We start from the raw sequence: 12,184 nt of genomic DNA on the forward strand, positions 1-12,184 counted from the left end.
CAGAATCCGCTGAGAGTGATGAGAAGAACCGGGGGGGTCCCGGGGGCGCCCGTTCACCCCTTCCCTCTGCCCCCGGACCCTCGCTCCCTCTCCGCTCCCCACTGCGGTCCTTCCCACGGGACCGGTCCGGTTCCTCTCACCCACTGTGCGGGATCTCCCGGTGCGGGACCCCGCGGGGACACCCTCCACTCTGCGCACGCGTCCTTGCCCCTACCCGCCAAGAAGACGCCTTCCGATTGGCCCCGCGGTTGCCCGGCAACGGCAGCGGTCTGTCTGTCTGTCTGTCTGTCTCTCTGTCTGTCGGTCGCAATGTCGCTGCGGTCGCTGCCGCTGCTCTTCCTCAACCTGGGCGGGGAGATGCTCTACATCCTGGACCAGCGGCTCCGCGCCCAGAGCATCCCCAGCGAGAAGGCCCGAAAAGGTGAGCGGGAGCGCTCGGGGTCCCGCGGAAGGCCCGGGGGATCGGAGTGCCGGGGGGACGGGGACCCTTTGGGTCGGGTTCTGCTGTCCCGCGGGCACCGGACCCCTCGCTGCGTCCCCCGAGGTGTGGCAGGGATGGAGGTGGCGGTGCCGCCCCGGGCCGGGTGACGGGCGGGACAGCGGCTGCCGGGAGAGCCCTCCCTATCCCGGTTAACAGCCCCGTGTCGTTACCGTGTGTGTGTTTCTTGTCACATCCCCGGGGGGTTCTCAGCTCTCCTGGGGTGTCTGTGGCTGCCCGGAGCTGCTGCTGAGGCTGATTCGTACCCACCCTGCAGAGAAGGTGGAACCTGGGATGCTTTGCGGTGTTTCCGGGCTTGTCTCAGAGGTTAGCTGTTGGGAATAGCCTTTTGGAATAAAAAAAATAGTTGGAATTTGGGCGTCTCGGTCCAGGTCCTGAGTTGTTGTTTCAGGGAGATGGGATTGCTTTGCAATCAGAAGTAATTTCCAGGGATAATGCTGCAAAGCCCACGCAGAAGTGTGCACAATTAAGAAAAACTTCAAGTCACTTACACATGGCTCCTGAAACCCCTGTCTGGCTCTTATACAAATCTGTCAGCCTAAAAGTTTGTCAAAATTACTGTAAAATAGAGCCCTGTGCATTCATATGCCTGCACTGAGGCTCCAGCTCAGGGCTCAGCTCCTCCGTGTTTGCCACTTGTAAATTAAAACTGCTTTGCTTTTAGAAATTCTCGCAGCATCCTGTCCTGGGATGAGGAATGCTCCCCGGGAAGCTTCGTTATTTTGTAATAAAAAATCAACTCAATATTAAGGCAGCAATGAAGAGGTTGTTACGGGTTTTTCTTTCTCTTGCCTACCCCATCTGCAGAAGGGCAGAGCCAAGGTGTCCCCACAGGGGCTGAGTTGCTCATTTGTGTCTTCGGACACTTTTGTGTTACAAAGTTTAGAGCTTAAATGAAATTAGCTGTACTTGGTGGAATGTCTCAGCAGGAGAACTAGAGCTGAACTCCTTTATCCACACATATATTTTACCTTCCAAAAACCAGGCATTAATTTTACTGAGAGGTGATTTCATCCGTTTTGTTATCACTTAGAAGTGTTCACTCAAATATTGTTTACTTGTAAGTGCAAAGAAAACCAACTGAAATTTTTCCAAGATAAATGCAAAACATGCTGAGAGTCCATCAAGGGTAAAGTTTTATCTCTGTTGAGGCAACAATGGATTTTTTCCAAAGTTTCCTCCACTGTCTGCTTGTTTGGTGAAAGATCCACTCACGGCCAAGCCAAGTGCTGAGTGCTGATGAGAGACACCAAAATCCATTAGTTAGGTTTTTTTTATTTTTAGTTCAGTTTATTTCTTTTATTCTCCTTGAAGCTCTTGTTCTTACTTCTTGAACTGATGTTTTTTGTTTTATATGCTTCGTGTAGATGAATGGACAGATGGGGACAGGAAACGAGGTACAGTAATCTGCTGCATGCAGTAGACAACACCACTACATGCACACATGAGGCTCATCGTATGTGAACACACCCTGCACTCTGCCTGCAGCCTTCTAGTCATAGTGTCACAGATGAAAAAACAATATCCACATGTTCATTAAAATGTACTTTATAGATTTGGGGAAAAAAACCCAAGCAATCTCTCAAAATCCCACGGCTTCAAAAATCCATTGCTAATTTATCCAAGGCTGTAAAGAGATTAAAGGTTTTTATCATAGTCCTTCTAGCCAAAATTATATTTGTATTTCTCTAGTGTCGTATTAATGCAAGCATATAATCATGTGAGCATTGTCAAGGTTGTTTTTCTGCTTAAATTCAGGATTATGTATGTTGCATTTTTCTAGTTGATCACTTAGGGTTTGGACAGGTGAACTCCAGGAAAGATTTAATCTCTCAAACTGTCTCAGGTTTGTTGCTAGGTGAACAGGAGTAGAACTTCCAGTGTCTTTTTGAGCAGCTCTCTTTTAAGATCAGGGTTATGGTTCAGGGTTTTTTCAAAATAAGCATAATTTGTAGGCTATGAGTATTTGAAAGTAAATACTGATATCCTAGCATTTTGTTTTTTGGTTTGGTTTGGTTTTGTTTTTTTACTATTGCAGACTTCTGCAGGTTTAAGTATCTCAGAAGCCTAAAAGATTCCATATTCCTCTCTTATTACATCCCAATGATGACAGTTGCATGAGATCCCACTCTATCATGTTCAGATGTAGTGGCACAGATGCAGACCCCACGCTGACCGAGCAGCTTCTCTGGTGAGAGAAAAAAGTTCCCCTGTGAGCAGTGCCTTTGGGGCCATCTCAGATGGGTTACACAGAGTCACCAGCCACGAAGCCATCACCATGGGCTTCTCCTGCCCTTCACCTTCTTACAGATGATAAATCTGCTGCCAGGAAAACGTGTGACTTGTCTGGGACTCGTAACATTCCCTCTGCTGCCTTGAATGTCCTCTGAGAAGCATGGGCATAATCCAGGCACAAAGCCTCGTGGCATGCACCCCAGCCATGTGACATGACACACAGCAGATGTTGGGACACGTCTGTCACCAGTGACATGGCACGTGTAGGCAAAACCCACTGTAAATCCTCAGCTTCTCTTCTGTCCATCCCATCGTCTACACTCGGTTTCCCTCTCCTCATCCCAGTTGATGAAACCCCTCTCTGCTAAACTGCTTTGGTGCTCTGTTGCTTGGCGTGCCATTTTCCCTGAGCTAATGCTCCTTCCTTTGTTATTTTCTGTTGTTAGAATGGTGTCAGTGCCTCCCCAGGGACTCCCTGTGCCCTGAGATCTCTTTGCTGTGTCATTATCAAACATACTGTGTGAGATTTGCCCTTTGCCGTGAGTTTTTTAATGTCTTTCTCAGTTCTTTTTATAGCCAGTTCAAGAGGTTTTAATTTCAGAAGATAATTTATGTAAGGTTGGGTGTGTGCTTACCACAGATCTGCTGATTCCATGTGAATATCTGCCTGCTACAGTCAGTACACTGGGACACTGGCTGTCTCCTGACAGTCCTGGTTATCAGTGACTCTCCAGGGATGCAGAAGAAGCTTTTGTGCAGACAACAAACACAATCAACTTTAAAATATTTTTCTTGATAGCAATATAGAGCAAAAGTTCTTATTTTTGCCCTAATTAATTACTTACAAAATTAAATATACACTAATACACTGCATTTGATTTTTCTCCACTGAAAAAATAAAAAAAGAGGATTTTTGCCTGCAAGCCAGGATTGTTCTAAGGGCAGTTTGTCTGAAAAGAAGCAAGGAAGAGGAAGGATTGATTTATTATTTATTTTTCCCTCATTTGCAATTGCAAAATGTATTTGTAATCTGTGCTGCACAGAACCTGAGCTGAGACCTCTCTGTGTTTTTTTGGTACTTACACCAGGAAAGAGTGAGCCCTGTTAGGAAATGTGTGTGTCACCAGGGGGGGAGAAAACCTCCCAGCACAGAGTTGTCCAGGCTCTGCCCAGCAGTGTTCCCACAGTTCCCAGTGTTCCCAGTGCTCCCAGACACAACTGGGACATGAACTTTCTTTGGGCTGTTTATGGAGCCTCAGAACCCCAGCTGAGAAAAGCCAGGTTTTTACCCACCAATGAGTAGTTACTTCAAGGAGTTCTGATCCCTGCCTCTAGCTTTAGAGTCACTTTTTGTTTGTTTGTTTATTTATTTTTTTTACTACCACTTTTTTTTGTTTTGGTTTGGTTTTTTTTGTTTTTGTTTACTACCACTGATTTTTTCCTAATCTGTAAGAATCTGGCATTATGAGTAGCAGTCATCTGCTAAGGAAAATTCCTCCATCTATGAGTTGGAATTTCTATTAAACATTTTTTAAATAGAGAAATGAATGCTTGTTTATAATAAATCTGTAGAATATATCAGGCATGTGGTAAAAGCCTCATATCCAGCACAAAACCTAAGATATCCTGAATTTGCTTGAGCCAATGCAGAACATTTTCTTTGCATTAAAAGCTTGGTAAGCAGAGCACAGCCCTGATCAGCACCCCTGATCTCTACGTTCTCATGAGGAAGTCACAGAACAATTCCATGTCTAAACTTATGCATAAAATCCTGAAGCACAAGTGAGGAAATTGAGAGTTCTGCACTTTTGGAGTGCTCCTGTGTCAGCAAATGTTGCTGTGGGAGAGCCCTGGATAGCCTGACATAGATCCCAGCCTGACAAACACTTCCTTAAATACTTGTCAAGTGTTAATCCCTTTAACACAAATACTGCAAGCAGCCTGGAATCATTCAGGAGCTTCTGTTTAGAAGGAAAAACAGACTAATAGTGTCAAAGGCTAAGGAGAGAGAGCAGGCAGACAGCTGGCTATAGCTGCAAAACCCAGAGTGATGCACAATATGCTTCTTGGGAAACATAGCTTTAGCTTTTACAGATAAAACATGCCAGAGCAGCCTATAAAAACTTATTTTTAAAGGGGAAAAGTGCTAACCACTGCTGTAAAAAACCAGGCAACAACAATTCAGTCTTATTCCCACTGGCAAGGAGGGTTTGTTGTCTGCAGCTCAAGCAGTGTTGCTGCCCCTGGGGACAGGCAGTGGGCTCAAGCTGCTCACTTGGACCACTGTGGGCTTGAGGAAAGTGCTGGTGTGAGGCAGTGAGGTTCCTCCTCTGGGTTGGTTTCCTGGCTGTAGCTGGATCTGACAGCTCAGTGTGCATGGCAGCCCTCACCACTGGCAGTGTGAAGGTGAATGTGCTGTTTCTGAAGCAAAAACCAGAGACTCTTTGTCTTTGCAGTTATGAATGACATCATCACAACCATGTTCAATAAAAAATTCATGGAAGAGCTGTTTAAACCACAGGAACTCTACTCCAAGAAAGCTCTGAGGACGGTGTACGACCGGCTGGCTCATGCTTCCATCATGAGACTCAACCAGGCCAGCATGGACAAGGTAAAGGAATTCCTGGTGGGCACTGGGACCCCCTGCAGCTGCTCACAAGTGTCTGGTGACAAGAATTAGTACAAGGCTTTACACAAGTGCAGTTGTGAAGCATTCACAGCCCTCTTCCCATTTGCTTTCTTTGTTAAAACGCTTCTCAGCCAAGGAAGCTTTGGGGAAATCCATGGTAGTATCAGACACAACTAAATATTTCTGCTTTAATAATTAAAAATTCTAAGTATGTTTAAGAGGTTGGATAAGCTTTCTTTAAGCTTATTGGATTTTGTAATATGTATTAAAAATATATACCTATGTGGCATGTATAAATACATATATTTCTGTAGGGACACTCACTGCTTTGCAGTTCTGGTTTTAGGGTTTTTTGCCTGCACCAGGATAACCAGCAGACACTTTAGGAACTGGGCTACCTGGGAGAGCTCTGCCAGAGCTGTTGGTGTGGTTGGAATTGGGAGTTTTCAAGTCAGCAGGAGAGCAGACAGTGTGATTGCAGAGGATTTATTTTCTTAGGAAAGAAAGCTAAAATGGTTCTCTTGACCCAGGCAGCTGCTGGCCTGAGTGTCCAGAGCCCTTTTCTACATCAACATGAGATGATCTTCTTTACAGAGAGAGTGATCAGCCATTGGAATGGGCTGCCCAGGGAAGTAGTGGAGATATTTCCAAAGAGCCTGGATGTGGCACTGAGTGCCATGGGCTGGGAACCACGGGGGGAGTGGATCAAGGGTTGGACTTGATGATCTCTGAGGTCCCTTCCAACCCAGCCAGTTCTATGATTCTATGATCTGAGCCACGTTGCTCTTAGTGCTGTGACAGAACCAAGATTCCCCTGTGTTGCTTTGCAGCTGTATGACCTCATGACTATGGCTTTCAAATACCAAGTGCTGCTGTGCCCCCGGCCCAAGGACATCCTGCTGGTCACCTTCAACCACCTGGATGCAATCAAGGATTTTGTACACGATGCTCCTGGCATCCTGAACCAGGTGGATGAAACTGTCCGACAGCTGATTGAAGTAAGAATCCTCTAGGAAAACGGTGGGACACACTGTGGGTTAAGGTTTTTTACATTTGTTTCAAGATAATTGGGGAGACTCAACGTGGTACCAGTAAGTGCCATGTTAGGTGTGGATATTGAAACATTCAGAGATCCATCCAAACTTTTTTTGGATCCATCCATTCTTTTTAACCTGAGGGGGGAAAATTACCCCCATTAGCAGCTTTTGCTCGTGTAACTCCTGTAGTTCCCTGGAGTGTCCCAGTGGAAGGGAAGCAGTTCCATAAAATGTTAGAAAGCCTGGGAAGCCACAAAATGTTTCCAGAGGATTTATGTGTACAAGCCAAGTGTTATTTTTCTACTGGCCCAGTTTAAATGGATACATTGCTTTTTCAGCCTGGGCAAGGTCACCACTGACTTCAGCACAGAAATTAAATCAGTCTCTTAGTCATGGATGATAATTACTGGTAATGACCTGCAGCCTGCCTGTATCATTTCCCCTCCCCCTGCCATGCAGGTACCAGTTTTGCCCAGCAGCACTCTGATGTTCTTGTTTCCCCGTTGACCTGGGAGGGACGTGTTCTGCTTGCAGAGCCTCATGTGATGGTTTTTTTCTTTTCCAGACATACAGCTCGCTCTCTGCTGGTGAATTTCAGCTCATCAGGCAAACACTCCTCATTTTTTTTCAAGACATGCACATAAGGGTAAGCAGCTCTTGTAAGCATGAAAGGGAGTTTGTGGCTAGAATATGTCGGTGTCTCATTATCATTACATTTAGGTTTGGGTTTGGTACTTGTGCTTTTCAGTCATCTTGCTGTGCTTGTGATTTCATTCTTCAAAATTTCACAGATTTGAGCAGATGTACTAAAGTAATACTCAACAACTCTAAAATGTTATGAAAAAAAAGGAAGCCTACGAGTATGGGTTTGATAGTTGATAAATACAGCTCTAGGAAACCAATCCCAGTGTAGGTGGAAGACTGCAAGGTCAGATGTCAAAGAATTTGGATCAGGAGATGCATAATTGATTTTTTTTTTAGAGGTGGAATATTCTTTTGCAGGTCTCTATCTTTCTGAAGGATAAAGTGCAGAACTCCAATGGTCGCTTTGTGCTGCCAATATCAGGCCCTGTTCCTTGGGGTACTGAAGTTCCAGGACTCATCAGGTGAGTTCTGACCCACTCTGACACTCTTTGCAGTGCCCTGGGGCTGTGGTGCTCACCAGGAAGGGTCCATCCTGGAGGTCTGATGAGAGTCAAGCTGAGGCTGATGCTCAGGTGGCTGAACCACCAGTGGGTGCTATTGAAAAGGCAGAAGTCACCCAACAGTGAAATACTAAGCTGTTTGTTCTAGTAAACCAACTATTAATAATTTATCCTTTAAAATAGGCATTTCTCAACATAAAGGATAGGGATTTATTCCCTTTTTCTTATGCAGTAAGCAGAGGAATTCAGTACTGAAAATCATTACTAGAACTACTAAATACGTTTCCATAATGACTTCTTTTTAAGGATGTTTAATCACAATGGAGATGAAGTTAAAAGAATTGAGTTCACCACTGAAGGAAATTATTTTACTCCACAAAGGGAGGGATCTTTTGATCTTTATGGAGACAGAGTCCTCAAACTTGGAACAAATATGTAAGTAATTTTTTGTCCTACACAGAAACATGGAGTAAATGTCAATGGTTATGGATGTGTTCAGAAGCACCTCTTCAGCCTTGTGCATTTTTGCCTCTTTCACTATTACCAGCCTGACTTAGTTTATGAAGTGATGTCCTGAAGCAGAACGTGTGGGGGCTGATGTGTATAAAGAGCTGTGGGAAAGAGCAAATTTTGATTTAGGTCTGCAGGAAAGACTGTTTTGACCTGGTGCTGCATACTCTGTGAAAGTGACTGTAACTGCATTCAAGAAATCCTTTCTTTTCTCCATGTTTGTCTGAATGTAACTTTTCCATTCACAGAACGAGGCAGGGCAGTGTTCTTCATCACAGCTTTGTCACTCATGTATTTTAATTCCTTAACACGCCATAAAACTGAACTGCAGCTTCTTTCAGTTACTTACAGTCATCAGAAAAATATCCTAAAATCCTATTTAGATCCTGTGTGGCTTCCTCCTGTTCCTGTATCTCCCACAAGTGACAGGTTGCTCTTCCTCATGGGTTTTTTTCTTTTAGGTACAGTGTTAGTCGGCCAGTGGAGACCCACATGTCAGGATCATCCAAAAACCTGGCATCCCATGCAAAGGTCAGTGGTTACCTGCCTAACCAGTCTGTGTCAGCAAGTCCTGCAGCCACCACTTGTGCTTTCCTCTCAGCAGCTTCACCACATTCACCAGATTTTCCACTCTGCATCCCTTGTCTCCTCACAGATGGGGTCACTGAAGGAGATTCCCACATCTCCAAATCCTTTACTCTGCAGCTGCATAATCTTCCCCTTTCTTCAGCTCCTTTCCCAGGGAAACAGTGACCACTTTCCCAGTCTGCAGTTACAGACTTCAGGGGAACCTCTTGTGTTGTTCTCCTCAGAGCCCTCTCCAAGTCTCCACAGTCCCTTCTGAGCCAGGGGAAGGAAATTTTCCCAAAAAAATCTTACACACAGGCTTATGCTGGGGGGTACTTTCTTCCTATTTTAATCCTTCCAGAAAGCAGAAATCTGGTTTTATAGATTTCCCAGCTGTTCAATTTAGCTGGAAAATTATCTTGTCCTGAGCCTATAAATTCAAGCAACCATTGTAAACATATTGCTGATAATTACTAGTTATCTGCACAATCTGTACCAATAACAATACAGAAATGTATTTATATCACTCTGAGGAACATCTGGGTCACATCAGAAAACACAAAAGATTATTGCAGCCCTCATCTCCCCAGCCACCTGATCCACAAAGCCACGGGTGTTTTCTACAGGAGAACAGAACCCCAAACCCTCTTGCTAAAGAAGAACTCAACTTTCTGGCCAGGCTGCTGGGAGGTATGGACATCAAGAAACCTGCTGGGAGTGAAACGGGATTTCGGCTGAACTTGTTCACAAACGACGAGGAGGAAGAGTATGGTCTGGTTGTTTGGGGTTTGGGGGGTATGAGCAGCCCTGGAGATGAGAGCTGACCCTTCAGAGCCTCAGGGACAGAACAGCAAGGATGAGACTTTTTTGTTTCTGCTGGATGTTTTTACCTGCTTTTAATCTCAGCTACAGAAGTCTACCCACTGATCTGCACTTAGCTTAAAAAAAAAAATCTTTAGACAGGGTGAAGTCTCCAGATTGGGTCAATGGCAATGACTAATGGCATTAATCAATGGATTCAATAGTCATTAATTAATGGCATTAATCAATGGCATTAATTTGCCTAGTAGGAGTAGGGACATTGCCCCAGCTACAGGGGGCTCATGAAATCTGATTTTTATAATTTACTTGGGTGCCTTTATGAGATTAAGCATTTTTTTCATGTTTTTCCCCAAGACATGCTGCACTGACCAGACCAGAGGAGTTATCCTACAAGGTTGTTGACATAGAAGCCACACAGGTATGTCCAATCTTTCAGATCTTTGACTTCTCACTTCTGCCTCCCCGAGCTTCACCCAGAGCAGCAGCTTAAAAACCCCTCAACTATTGCCCATTTCAGTTAAACTCACAAATAACCCACGGCAGTGTTTTCTGCTAAGCCCAGGGATTTGGTGACCATTTCATAAGAGAACTCGAAACCTGACAAATACCAGAGCAGGATTTTAGCTGCAGAGGAGGGAGTTCTGTTACCGACCGTCTGCCTGCTGCGGGGCACAGCCCGGGGTGCGGGGGTCTGCGGGCATCAGGAGGCAGCCGGGCACGGCCCGGTACAGCCCAGGTTATCGGGGAGGGGGGGAACGGGACGCACATTCCCGTCCCTCCCAGTAAAGCCGGGTTTGTCCGGGGCCTGACCGCGGTGTCTCCCGCAGGAGCCGGGCCGGCAGGCCGAGCTCTCACGCATCCTGGGGGAGCTGGAGGTGGCGGAGCCGAGCACGGAGAGCGCGGAGAAGGGCGAGGACCTGCTGGCGCTGATGGACGGGCTCTGAGCCGGGCACGGACAGACTGCGGGGCGGGGTCGGGCTCCGGCACCGGGGCGGGACCGGGGCGGGACCGGGGCGGGTGGGCTCAGTGCGCAGGCGGGGCCGCCCCTTCCTGCCGGCGGCGAGTGCGGGTGCGCGGTGAGCGTGCGTGAGTGTGCGGGTGTGAGTGTGCGCGGGGAGAGGTGCTTTGCACACGCGTGCAAAGGGGGCACGTGGAGGACGCGAGTGGGTGGTAGGGGAGGTTGTTGTGGAAGGGGAAGGGGCAGCGATCCCCCCCAGTGTGCGTGGGGCGGTACCTGAGCACGGGAGCGTGCGGGGTGAGGCGGGGTGTCCCTGCCGCAGCCTTGCCATGGAGGTCAGCCACTCGCTGAAGGAACGCACCATCGCGGAGAACAGCCTGGTCATCCTGCTGCAGGGCCTGCGCGGCCGCGTCACCACCGTGGACCTCCGCGACGAGAGCACGGCCACGGGGCGCGTCACCAGCGTGGACGCTTTCATGAACGTGCGGCTGTCCGAGGTGAGCTTCACGGACAGGCAGGGCACGGTGTCCCGGCTGGAGGAGCTCTTCGTGACCGGCAGGAACATCCGATACGTCCACATCCCCGACGAGGTGGACATCAGGGCCACCATCGAGCAGCAGCTGCAAGCCATCCACAGGGTCCGCTACTTCGGGGGCCGTGACAAGGGCAGGAGGGAGTTCCCTTGCACCAAGCACAAGTGACAAGTGACCAGCACTGCCCGCAGCTGGGCCAGGACAGAACCCCCCCTCTGACCCAACTGCTGAGCCGTGTCCTCACCTTACCCTGGACACCCAACCCCAGGACTGGGGGCTCTGCTGCTCCCCTGCAATGCCCAAGGGGGTGGAGGGTTGGGGTTTTGTAATTAATAACCCCATTTTAAAGACTCTCTGATCTCTTGGCTCATTTAACGTCTTGTTGGCAGCTGCTCATGTCCCTCCTCGGATGGCCACACAATCCCTGCTCAGCCCAAGCCACAGCTCTCCTGCTGCTGCAGCTTTGCCTTCTGCTCACCATGTCCTGGCCCCTGCTGCTGCCTGACACAGGCAGGTCCTGGTCCTGGTCCTAGTCCTGGTCCTGGTCCATCCAACCTGTCAGCTTCCTGCTGGACGGCCACCATTCTGCAAGTGGGCAGAGGAGCAGCTGAAGATCCATCCAGAGCGGAGCGTGGAGGGGACAGAGCAGCACCGTGTGCTCTGCCCGGGACATGGGGAGCGCTGCTGCTGTCAGCTGCTCTGCTGCCCCTCTCCTCTGTCCCCTCTGTCCCCTCCGAGCTCCGCAGCAGATCCTCAGCCCGTGCACCCAGGAGGTGACTCGATGCAGCTCGGTGCCTCTGCCCTGGGAGCCGCGCTGTCCCCGCCGGGTCCTTCCGGGGGCTGAGGTGATTTCGGGAGCTGCTGTGGTGCGTGGAGAGGAACCACGCGTCCCTCCCGCAGCCGGGGCGGCTCGGGGTGCCACGGGCGCTGGGTGACACCGAGCCCCGGGGGTGCTGCGCGGGCCGGGGTTTCACAGAGCCCGTCCTGCTCTCGCTTCCCGCAGGGGTGCGGAGCGCGGGGTCGCTGTGCGGCGGGATCGGTACCGGGGTGCGGGCAGGTGGGGGGGCCCCGGGTTGGGGGCGGAGCTTAGCCGGACCGCGCCCGCCTCTCCGCCAATCGGCGCGTTCGAATCTCCCGCGTGCCCCCCAACCCCTTTCCCGTCCAGTGCCGGCCCGAGCGGGAGCCAATCAGCGGCGGAGTCGTCGTTCCTCAGCCAATCAGCTGTCGTTCCTGCCTCCCTCTCCTCTAC

The 12,184-nt window shown here is 48.9% G+C and overlaps 2 protein-coding genes across 4 annotated transcripts; both read left to right on the forward strand.

The window, feature by feature from the left end:
• Window positions 1-244: 244 nt before the first annotated feature.
• OSCP1 (organic solute carrier partner 1) lies at window positions 245-10,755 on the forward strand. The gene is made up of 12 exons (XM_030464578.1): window positions 245-421; window positions 1,867-1,896; window positions 5,191-5,345; window positions 6,194-6,361; window positions 6,966-7,046; window positions 7,403-7,506; window positions 7,852-7,980; window positions 8,517-8,586; window positions 9,249-9,388; window positions 9,799-9,862; window positions 10,272-10,416; window positions 10,725-10,755. Exons 1-11 carry the CDS (start codon window positions 310-312, stop codon window positions 10,386-10,388), a joined length of 1,170 nt encoding a protein of 389 aa, XP_030320438.1. The 5' UTR covers window positions 245-309; the 3' UTR covers window positions 10,389-10,416; window positions 10,725-10,755.
• LSM10 (LSM10, U7 small nuclear RNA associated) lies at window positions 10,397-11,278 on the forward strand. 3 transcript variants are annotated; one of them, XM_030464577.1, is made up of 2 exons: window positions 10,397-10,416; window positions 10,725-11,278. In XM_030464577.1, exon 2 carries the CDS (start codon window positions 10,732-10,734, stop codon window positions 11,101-11,103), a length of 372 nt encoding a protein of 123 aa, XP_030320437.1. In that variant the 5' UTR covers window positions 10,397-10,416; window positions 10,725-10,731; the 3' UTR covers window positions 11,104-11,278. The 3 variants fall into 3 exon arrangements, with proteins under 3 accessions (XP_030320437.1, XP_030320435.1, XP_030320436.1); XM_030464575.1 differs by lacking the exon at window positions 10,397-10,416 and adding an exon at window positions 10,492-10,520; XM_030464576.1 differs by lacking the exon at window positions 10,397-10,416 and adding an exon at window positions 10,493-10,513.
• Window positions 11,279-12,184: the final 906 nt, after the last annotated feature.

This window comes from Calypte anna, chromosome 23 (genome assembly GCF_003957555.1).
Source record: "Calypte anna isolate BGI_N300 chromosome 23, bCalAnn1_v1.p, whole genome shotgun sequence".
In the NCBI taxonomy this organism is placed as follows: domain Eukaryota; kingdom Metazoa; phylum Chordata; class Aves; order Apodiformes; family Trochilidae; genus Calypte; species Calypte anna.

Bases quoted from the DNA above. Each gene is read 5' to 3' on its own strand.
- LSM10 (XM_030464577.1), top strand. From the start codon at position 10,732: ATGGAGGTCAGCCACTCGCTGAAGGAACGCACCATCGCGGAGAACAGC.
- OSCP1 (XM_030464578.1), top strand. From the start codon at position 310: ATGTCGCTGCGGTCGCTGCCGCTGCTCTTCCTCAACCTGGGCGGGGAG. The intron at 1,897-5,190 runs GTACAGTAATCT...TTGTCTTTGCAG, and splicing joins AGATGGGGACAGGAAACGAG to TTATGAATGACATCATCACA. The intron at 9,389-9,798 runs GTATGGTCTGGT...TTTTTCCCCAAG, and splicing joins ACAAACGACGAGGAGGAAGA to ACATGCTGCACTGACCAGAC.